Source organism: Corvus brachyrhynchos, unplaced genomic scaffold (genome assembly GCF_000691975.1).
Source record: "Corvus brachyrhynchos isolate BGI_N302 unplaced genomic scaffold, ASM69197v1 scaffold245, whole genome shotgun sequence".
NCBI classification, from domain to species: Eukaryota; Metazoa; Chordata; class Aves; order Passeriformes; family Corvidae; genus Corvus; species Corvus brachyrhynchos.
In genome coordinates, this window is record NW_008238988.1 from 2,430,707 (window position 1) to 2,441,614 (window position 10,908).

Genomic DNA, 10,908 nt, shown 5'->3' on the forward strand with positions numbered 1-10,908 from the left:
CGGTGTCTCCCCCTCCCCCCGGGCCGGGGGCGGCAGGCAGAGCCCGGAGAGTCCGGCGGCGCTTCCCGGCCTTGCCTCACCTCCCAGCGCTTTGCCAAATGGCCGCGGCCGGTCTCACACGTGTGGACACCCCGGGCCGGCGGAGGGGAGCCCAGGCAGTCCCCTTCGGTCGCCGGGGTGGAGGAATTTATTTACAACTCCGTAACCCAGTCTGTAAAGTTTCTCCTCGGCGAGTGTTTGGTTTGATGTGTTCTATTCTAAGAAACCTCCTCCCTTGGCTTGAATATTCGTTTCAAGTGCCTTGTAAAGAAAAAACACAGAAAAAAATTATTTGTGGAAACTCTCACGTACTTGTGTCAAAGCAAGAAGTCCCCCTTGGTTCAGAGATCCTGGCATGCTGTGGTAATGCAATGTCATCTCTCCGTCTTTTCCCATAGCGAGTCAGATGGCAACCCTAGCACAGAAGACGAATCCAGTAAGGGGCGAGAGGATTTATCTCCCCATCCACTCTCCAGCTCATCCGACGGCGTTACCAGCCTCAGCCTTCCCAGCCACATGGAGCCTGTCTACATGCAGCAGCTTGGAAACACTAAAATAGCCTTGAGCTCATCTGGTGTCTTGTTGAATGGGAACCTCATGCCTGCCAGTACCTCTCCTGTCTTCCTCAATGGTAGCTCGTTTCTTCAGGGACCCAATGGCGTCATACTCAATGGACTCAGCGTGGGCACTTCACAAACTGTTACCTTAAATTCTCCCAAAACTGCATCGAGTGTCGTGAGCAATGGGGTGTCCATCACTGACATACTGTCGTCATCATCGTCAGAAGATGTTAAAGACTTCAAACTCCTTCAGGCTTCAGTCCCCAATGCCACAGCAGCCTTCAGCCCTAGCAACATCCCGGTCACTTTCCCAGGATTGATACCGAGCTCGGAGGTGAAAAGGGAAGGCGTAGAAACTGCTGCTTCCCAGGATGGAGGCTCTGTAGTTACTTTTACTGCTCCTGTCCAAATAAACCAGTATGGCATTGTCCAGATCCCCAATTCAGGAACAAATGGCCAGCTGCTGAACGGAAGCATTGGTTTTTCTTCTCTGCAGCTGCCTCCTGTTTCTGTGGCAGCTTCACAAGGTAAAAACTTTGCCTCTTGCAGTAAGAGGTATGAGAAAAAGTTGGAATCAGGCACACTTAGCATTTTAGAAGCTGTGGTCCTTTTCTTCTGAGGTATCAAAATTGTATCTCAGCCATGGCCACACACAGAACATCAAATAATACCGTTTTCCTCCCTTTATAGTGGGTTATGCTCACAGGCAGACTGTTAGATGAGGCTGAGCTGCTCTGTTAAGAGCATGGAAGGAGGTCTGGTAATTTACACCCCTTTCATCTCATGCTGTTCACAGAAGTCTGTGATACGAGTCTTCACAAATATCTGTAAATTTTACATGTTTCAGTAATTCAAAATATTCCCCATTTGCCACTGAATTCTTTTAATGAGAAGGTTCATAAAAATGAAAATTATGGCAGCTGGAAATTGTTACCGTTGTTGTTCTTGTGGTGGTTGTTTTGGTTTTTTGTTTTCTTAATGAAGGCATTTCTCAAAAATACATTTTGAATTACTGTAGACACAACAAGACCAAGCAGTTGCTTGTACATTTTCTGTTCCATAATTAAGAAAGATTAAACTTGAGGGAAACAACAGAAGTAAGCACTAGCTCGTAGATATAAAATGTGAGGCTATTTGGATAAAACTGCCCTCAGTCCAAAGGAAATATGTCATCACAGGTTCATGTGCCAAGTGTGCAGGCTCCTCCCCAAGTTTGCTTTAGAGTTGGTCTTAACATACCATAGTCTGAATCTTGCAGCTGGTCAGGAAGAATCCCAGGGAGCACAAACCTAGTTCTGGATCGCTTTTTTGAAGCAGGTCAGTTAAAAAGCACAATTGAACATCTTTGTTACTCATTGGCCACTGTATCTTTGATTATGAAAATGATTAAATTGGAATGATTCTCTCTAGTTTCAGGAGCTGTGAATACTATGATGAAATTCAAATTGTGCTCGTGTGCTTCTTTGAATTTAATGTGTATAGGGTGTGAATTATTCTTGCTGAAGCACGGGGAGGAACACTGAAGCTGTGCAACCACATTTCAAATGGGTGCACAATTATAAGGTCCTAAAATGTGGCACTCACAGGCACTGTTGGTACATGGTTTAACCAAGATTAAAGAGAGAAGACATTTAGTCTAAATGCCACCTGTAATTACTAAAGCCACTTAATCCACATGCTCCAAGGCATAAACAGCCAGCAAAGGTGAGAAAGAGAGTTCTGTCTTTTAAGTATTGTAGGACTATTGTATTTAAAAGTCCTAAGATTTGTAATAAGCTCTTCTCTGACCATTTTCCCCATTGTTAAAGATACTGGTTGCCCACTGGAGAGTGATCCACCATATCTCTGGTGCAGAGAGAAGTTCTGGTTTTCTTGGATGGATAGCTGGCTGCCTATTCCAAGTGAAGCATGCTGCCGGCTATTTTGAGTAAGCCCCAGTAAATAATACTGACAGGTAACTTCAAGTTGCCTGGCTTTATTATTCTAGTTTACCCTTATGCATAACATCTTCCCAAAAAAATCATCATTGATTACCTGAAATTAATAGGGAGCTAAAATATTCCTCATGTGAGAAATTAATCTTCAGTGCTGTTCTAAAAAATTCAGCTGTGTCCAACTGTAGTGTCTTATAATTAAACTGCTTTTGAGAAAGAGAGGTGTTCCAAGTGGGACTCAGTCCCAAGAGACAGTATTTCTTATTTTAGGAATTACCATAATGACAACTGACATAGCATGTCCAGTGGAAACAACTTCAGGTCATCTCTGGCCACCTCGTCTTTCTTTGGCTCACTACAACATCACACGAGCAGTGCCATGGCTTTCAGCAAGGGCAGGCAGTGCTGGTGACTTTTCACAGCATGGTGGATGCAGTAGGGTTAGGATTTGAGAAAAACATGATAAAGCAGGTGAAAGGGAATAGAGCTGAGTGCTTGAGGATTACCTAGTTAAACCAATAGAAATTACCGGTTTTTCGTGTTTTCTGTGCAGGTTGGCTCGGGCAGGTTCTGCCCAGCAGTAGTGGATTTCATGTGACGTGTCTCCAGTTCCCACACACAAGCTGTAGTCTGTCACTGAACTATCTTTAATAGCTTCTCATGCTTCTATTCTTAGATAGAAATTGAGTGGTGGCAACTAGTGAAGGCCAAAGCACATTCATTTTAGTCACATGGCTGGGGACTGTTTGCCCCTTAATGAGAGTCTGAAAGATAGGTACTCTAATAGACCAGAAACTTTTTTTTTTAAACTTTCTAAAAGTAATTTCTATTAACAGCATTGATTTCTTTACACCAAGTTTTCTCTCACCTGCTACAAAAATGTTCAGCGTTGCATGGAATATTAGTGTGTGTGTGTGTGTGTGTGTATACTGCAAAGGTAAAAAGACCAGGACTGCATAACACTCTACCAACTGTAATCTCTGTTTTCCTTTCTCTTGCTTCCCTTTGCCTAGGTAATGTTTCAGTAAATCCCAGCACATCTGATGGAGGAACTTTTACAACTGAATCTTCAACAGTGCAGCAAGGAAAGGTTTTCTTCAGCCCCCTCGCTCCGAGTGCAGTGGTTTATACAGTTCCCAATTCAGGCCAGGCAGTAGGATCTGTCAAGCAAGAAGGACTGGAAAGAAGCCTGGTGTTTTCTCAGTTGATGCCAGTCAGTCAGAACATGCAACTGAACGTCAACATGTCTTCTGAAAATATATCCAGCGCAGGACTCCAGTCCCTGGCCTCCTCATTAGTGAATGTAACGCCCTCACGTAATTTTTCCCTCACACCACCAACTCTTTTAAATGCTGCAGAACTGAGCTCTGGTATCTCGGAGAGCCAGTCCATGTCATCGCCCGTGACCAGTACCTCTACAGTGATATCTATCAGCAACACTAACTATGCAACCCTGCAGAACTGTCCCCTCATCACCAGTCAGGATCTGTTGTCCATTTCCACAGCACAGCCCGTGCTTGGAGAAATAGTTTCGACAAGTGGAGACCGTGTCAGCCACCCCCCTGCACAAGTGCACCAGGATTTTGGCAGAGAGCACAGGTTAGTTCTGCAAGCCGTACCCGATGTCAAAGAGAATTTCTTACCTAATTCTGAGGGTAAATCAACTGGCAATTTACTGATGCTGGATTCCAAATCTAAGTATGTTATGAGTAACATGGTTGACTCGGTATGTGAAGAACTGGAAACGGACAAAAAAGAACTTGCCAAACTGCAGACAGTTCAGATGGATGAAGTTATGCAAGACTTGTAACTTCTTTTTTTTCTTGCTTTCTGTTTTTAATAGATAAGTCTCCTATTGAGGCCCTAACAAACACTGAGTGAGGTGTTTGTAGGGTTTTTTTTTGTTTGGTGGTTTGTTTTTTTTTTTCATTTAAAGAAACCAGAAGAACATTTAAGTGGTCTGAATCGATGTACAGAGGAATCTCCGGCAATGGAATTAGGTTGCTACACTTGGTTTGCATGCAGTATTCTCTTTTAAGCAGATTAAAGGAGAAAGGAAATGGCCAGGGCAAGTACTGAGGAATGGGTACAGGTTTGGCTACCAGATACTACCCTGAAAATGTAACTAGACTCTCCACAGTACAACATACTCTTAACAGTAAGTATACACTCCTAACTTCAGACAGAAAACAAAAATCTCACTCCAAAATCATAAAAACAATGCAGTCATTTTTTTTCTGTTTACTTCCAGTCCACGGGCATTGAAAGATTTCTAAGGAACTCTAGACGATACCTCTCCGGCTACTTTTATGTTGTTTGAGGTTAAGAAACAAAATGAAACCATAATATTGTTACTGGTATGTTTGCTTTTTTTCCAACAGACTTGCATTCAAACCAAAAATCTCACATCAATCATGTACAGGTTTCTAAATGCTACAGCTAGCATTTTGTCAGTGCACCAGAAAAAGCATCATTTGAAACTCTAATTATGCAATTCAGAAGCTTTCTATCCAGTATGAATGTAAATATTGTTTCAGTTCCTATAAAGGAGACTTTTTTTTTAATTAGTACAATGGATTTTATTTATGGTTTATATTCCCTTTCACTTTAGACACAATGCATTGAAAAGGAAAACGTTTTCTGGTTGTTTAATTTATTTTATTGTTTGAGCAGGAAGTAAGCGTAGTTATTTCTGACAAGGTTTTACTTTTTTGTAGTTTTTTTCAAGCAATAGACTGTAAAAGTAAAATGTTAATCACACTGAAACTAGAAAATTAATTCCCAGTCTCACAAACCCAGGAGGTCACTGTTTCTACCCCCTTTGTCTTTGTGTTCAGGGGTTTTTTTGTTTGTTTTGTTAGTAATTTGCGAATTAGTTGAACCCTTTTGTGTATTTTTTACAGAATTCCATGTGCCTTTCTTCCTAGTGGCCTTATCTTTGTTACTAAAGCACAGTGGCAGGAGGAATAAAAACACTGATTTGCAAATATCCGTCCTCAGGGCCAAATCCTGATGCCTTACTTCTGCAAGTAGACCCGCTGACTTGGGTGCCCCTGCTTGCACGAGTAAGAAGAGTTTTAAGAGTCTTTTGGACATCGTGGGTGACATTTCCTGGCAGTGCAGAGAGCCAGGGATGGGTCCTCCTGCACCACGTCAGCAGGACAGGAGGACTCTGCAGAGGGACCGCGGGCAGTGCCCTGGTGCTGAGGGAAAGCACTTGGCTCTGGCCTCAGGCAGATGAGCAGGAAAGGTTGGATGGGCAGGCCAGGGAAGGGAACCCCATGTTTACACTGGCCTATTGGCCAAACAGCCCGTGTGGGAGGGCTTCAGCTGCTGGTAGAGCAAGGTCCCCATTCAGGAGGGCAGTTGAGTGTGTATTTATATATATCCTCCCAGGACAAGCAGCCTGGGGGCTGATGGTGGGAACTGCAGCTGCCCAAAGGGCTCTGGGAGCAGCTGTGGTCCCTTCCTGGCTGGGGATGGGTCTCCACACCTTTCTCCCTGGGGACAGCAGAAGCAGGTGGGCACTGGGCAGGTGGAACAGATCTTAACCTTTCCTCCAGAGGAGTTTTTGTAGCATGGAAAAGCACATCCTTTAAGCTTTAAAATAATAATAATAATTCAGATGTACAAAAATGACATGCTGTTAATCTTTGTGGGTTTGGTTTTGTTGTATTTTATCCTAATGTGAATATATACAGTAACTAAAGCATGTGTTCATCCTCATCAGGGGCCTGGTCTGAAGCCTTTGGAAGGCAACAGGAAATGTTCTCGTAAGCTTCTGTGGGCTCTGAATCAGGCTCAGGACAAAACAAGATCACTTGTAAAGGACAAAAAAAAAAGGAAAGGAAAGATAATTGAGGTGGCATATCCCAGTGTGTTTGTCTTGGCTTTAGCTGGTTCCATGGAAAGCTTTTGGGGAATGAAGGTTTTTCCGTGTGCCGTGAGCGCGGCATTGGCATTCTCGTAGTTTTGCACTATATTGCGTATTTTGCAAGGCTTTCTATGGAACCTTGAAGCTGAGCTCTGTCAGTGAGCACTGGAGTCCACGCTGTGAGCCAGAGTCTCCAGGGCTGCAGGGAAAAGTGCAGGGAAAGGGAAGAACGAGTGTGCAAGGGGAGCACTAGCAGCTGTACGGAGCTGCTAATGCTCTGCAGGCAGGAGCAGCCCGTCAGCAGTTGGCTGTCCCCACATGCTCCCAGGCAAACAGGGTGTTTGAGGCAAGTGCTTTAAAGCAGAGATTATCACAAGCAGGACATGGAGCTCTATGTTCCCCTGGCACAACTTTCCCTGATGTTCCCGGGAGCTCCGCGTGTGCAGGGAATCGGATAGTCCAGAGTTCTCCTATCCGCTCTGCTTGTTTATCTGTTTGCTGGGCCCCAGCATAAGCAATCTGTTTCCCACCTCTTCTTCACCCATGTGACTAAGATGGTGATGACAGTAGCAGTAGCTGTATATGCTTTGCATGAAATCATTCAGCCGTTTGGAAAATTAGAAATACCCTGTATCGCTGTCATTTTAATGGAGAATGTGTACTTGGCTCTGAAGGAGTTGATGGTGGATTAACATTCGGTCTGTGAAGCTCAGACTATATTTGGAGGCAAGCTAGGGAATATTTCAGAGCAGTTGTTGGTGTGGTCATGTCTCATAACTGAAAAGACTGTGGTGTTACAACAGTACCTGTTACTTTACTTTTAATTTTTCCTTCTTTGCATTGGTTGTGTTGCTGAGGCTCTGAATTCCATGGCTTTGCAGCACAGTTGATGTGAAAACTGTGTATGTTGTTACAGTGTCACGTTTCTTGGAGTGTCTGGTACTTCTAATAGGAGACCTCCCACTCTTCAGTGGGAGTGGAGGATGTACATAAAAGCAGTGTTTTGGGACAAAGTAAGATTAATCTATTCTAGTCTTCCAGATATCGAGTAACTTCTTATTATCTTTTACTCTTTCTTTCTTTCTCCCATTGAAAATAAGTGTCATTCCCTCCAGATAATGTAGTTATAATCTCATGTTTTCTGCAGGTACATATGCACAATATAAAGACTCATTGCACGGTACAGTGTGTTTAAAATAGAAATTTAAATAAGTAGTTTTACTCCTTCAAGGGTAAGTTTTTATTTTGTGGCCCTCAGGCAGGCAGGCTAACTGCTCTCAATAGACAGTACTCAAAGCCCTGAAAAGTGTCCAGGGCCAGATCTTTGGCTGCTGTAAATAAGGCATTGTTCCACTGATTCCCAAACCAAGGATTTTTACATGGTGTTTAGGGGATTTGGATGCTGGTCTCCCATGCATGGGAAGGCAGTGAGTGTCCAAGCCCCACAGACAGCCCTTATTATCACATTCTGTTGTTTAAATGGAAGGTATGTCTACCTGGCATTCTTCTGACATTCCTTCTCTTCCCTCCCTCTCTGTTTTGGATGAGAATAAAGGATCATTTCAACTTCACATATGTTTGTAACTTCTAAGTCCACTGAAAATCTTACAGAAAATATTGCCAAATTCTACTGCTTTTCTGGTCCCAGACTCAGCTTTGAAAAATATACCTGAAGTTCAAGCAAATTCTTACAAAGCATGATGTTGAAAACCCCTCTCTTCTTTACTACTTTTGATTAAAGCTGCCTCTGTTTCACCCAGAGTTTTGCAGGAAACCAGAAGTAGATTAGATTGAATGCTTTGTGTGGACAATTTGCAGCATTTGCCCTGTGGTCTTACCTGCAAGGACATTTCAGCAACATAAATCACACACACCTATTGGCCAGGTCCTCAGCTGGGCTAAACTAGCACGTTTCCATGGACTTTCATGTCCTTTCATGCCAGCTGGGAATATGGTCCATTCATTTCACTGGTGTTAGGTCAGGGATGGATTTGGCCCCGTACACGGTGGCAGCACAAACCAGAGCACAAGGCTGACACTTGGGTAGAACCAAACAGTCACAGTCTATCAAAGGATATACCTCTTCCCATTTACTGCTTTCCCCTACCTGTGGATACAGGAAGACTCATTCAGAAAGTGACTTTACCCAGAAGTGAGGCTGGGAACTGTTGTTATTACTCTGTCTGAGATTGATGTCAATAATGGACAGGTTCGACTTCAAATCCTGTAACATCACCTCAGTCACGATTTTCAGCTAAATAAATCAGGGTGGAATTTGGCCCTGTGTGCACGGGAGCTTTTCACATACATAGATTTCCAGTGTCTGTGCACTTTGTAGCAAGGGCAGATGAACAAGAGGGTGCGTCCCTCCAGTATCATGTGAAATATGTGTGCAGGGCTCTGGGGGCATGAACTGCCCAGTGCTTGTGGTCGAGAAGAATGTCAAATCATCAAAAAGAATAGTAATTTTATCATTCTGAAAACAAAAATAATGTTCTTTTTAAAAGCAAGGATACCTGAAGTCTTCCTTTATCTCCTAGCAGTTATTATCTTGAAGGATATTTTATACCTTAGTTGTATGTTTCATATAATTTAAAACTTGCTTCTTAAATTTCTGAACTCAAGGAGGGGGTGAATCTTCTGGCTTTCAGGATTCACATTCAGAGGATGTTTGTTCTTTTGCTGCATGTACTGTTTGTCCAGAACTAACCAGTTATTTCTCCAATATGGGTTTTATTGTGCCTTACAACAAATACGAAATTTAAGTGGAATGTACGCATTAGAGGAGGGAATAATCAAGAAGACTTTACTGCACTGTTAGGTGATGCTGCCCCAGTGTGTCATCAAACATATCTGTGCTTAGTTACCCAACCAAAGAGATCTAAAGTATGTATGTTTGTTGTACTGTAATAGGGGTTTGTGCCTGGACAATTAAGTGTTTTATTTGTATTCTGAGATGATGTGAACTTATTTTTCTAAACACTATACTGAATAAACTTTATATTTATACACATCTTGTGTAAATATTTCTGTTTGCATGTCATGTAAGGGCTTTGAATTTTGAGTTAGAAAAGCAATCTGAAGTAGAAACTTGGCTTCTAATGACTCATCATGAAAGGTGATGGCAACTGGGAATGCCTGTGCTTGCCAGGGATTTGATCTAAACCCTATTTAAGCAAGAATGAGACTTTCTGCTGACTTGAGGGGGTTTTGTTGGAATTCTAAAATACTAAATTAAAACCCATAAATCTTATACCTCATATTGAACCTATTTGTATCTCAAACCAAATTTATACCATAATTAGTTAGATACTATTAAAATCTATTTCCACCTGCTAGTTAGGACTAGTCAGTATTTATTTGTGGCTCCCATGACATTGGCATGCTAGAAAGCCATGTCAGGGGCTTTTATTGGGTAGATATATTCCTATTTGCTGAATTCCTGTTTGTTGAAATTTTTCTTTAAGATGTTTCACATAGTGTCAGACTTGGTTTTGGCAGCCTTTTGAGAACAGCTTGAAATGTTATGTTCCCCTGATATTAAAGGATTTAAACACATTACCATATTACTTCAGATCTGTGTTCCAAGTACCAGGATTGCCTGGTTACGATTTTGATGCCAAAATGAACAACAGTAAATCCAAATAGACTAATCAGCGCAGGTGAAATAGTTTCCCTCACTGATGCTATATATACCTTAGAGATAATTAACAGCCTGCACATGCCAGCAGGAAAACACCCTTCTACCCCTTAAATTGTGTTTAGGCCATGGGAAGCAAGGTGAGGTCTGAGAGGTTTGGGTTTTTTTAATAGATACAGTTAAAAAACATGAAATCCATGATGTTGTTATTCACTAAGACATCACCTTAGTGGTTTTCACCATTCCTCCACCTTTCCCATTCATTGCAGCCGTGTCTCACTCGCTCCATGCAGCTCAGCTGGCAAAGCACAGGGAGTCACCTCCCAGCCAGGGGAGCATCTCCCCTCTCTGCTTGAGGCTGATCCGACTCTGCAGCTGCCAAAGTAAATCCAGTTACCCGGGATTAGCCCTAAGGTACAGCCAACCGCCTCGTTGCCCAATTCCTTTTTCCTTCCCAGAAGCAGCGCGCTCACTCAGTCCTGTTCGCGGCGCTTCCCTTTGCCGTGCTTTGGTTCTGCCTGAGCAGTAGGTCTGTGATGATATTTTCCTGTCCTGCAGATACCAAATCCCAAATTGATCCCCAGGCAGCAGCTCTGCCCCAGCTTTGCTTGCAGCAGGAGCAGAGGATCTAAAACCATCCTTCAACACGGCTGGGAGTAGCTTCTCTCATTTCTCCCTCACGATGCAGCCGGGGGAAGGAGCACCAGGACCACCGCTGCTGGGCTGGCTCCAGCCAATCCCTCGGGAAGGGAATTCTGGCTGTGCAGCCCCCCACGCTCTGGATGAAGTGCAGGGGTTTGAGAGCAAGCGAGAAGCGGAAAGTCTCGGCAGCGTATGCAAATGTCCAAATTCTGCTTGAGC

At 43.2% G+C, this 10,908-nt stretch overlaps 1 protein-coding gene across 1 annotated transcript in view; it reads left to right on the top strand.

Moving 5' to 3' along the window:
- Positions 1 to 9,420, top strand: part of SIX4 (SIX homeobox 4) — a 10,925-nt gene extending 1,505 nt beyond the window's left edge. Inside the window, exons 2-3 of the mRNA XM_008637282.2 lie at positions 438 to 1,126; positions 3,547 to 9,420. Of these exons, the coding sequence (XP_008635504.2) occupies positions 438 to 1,126; positions 3,547 to 4,343 (1,486 nt within the window). The 3' untranslated portion in view covers positions 4,344 to 9,420. The remainder of the gene's footprint in view (positions 1 to 437; positions 1,127 to 3,546) is intronic.
- The last annotated feature ends 1,488 nt before the right edge of the window (positions 9,421 to 10,908 follow it).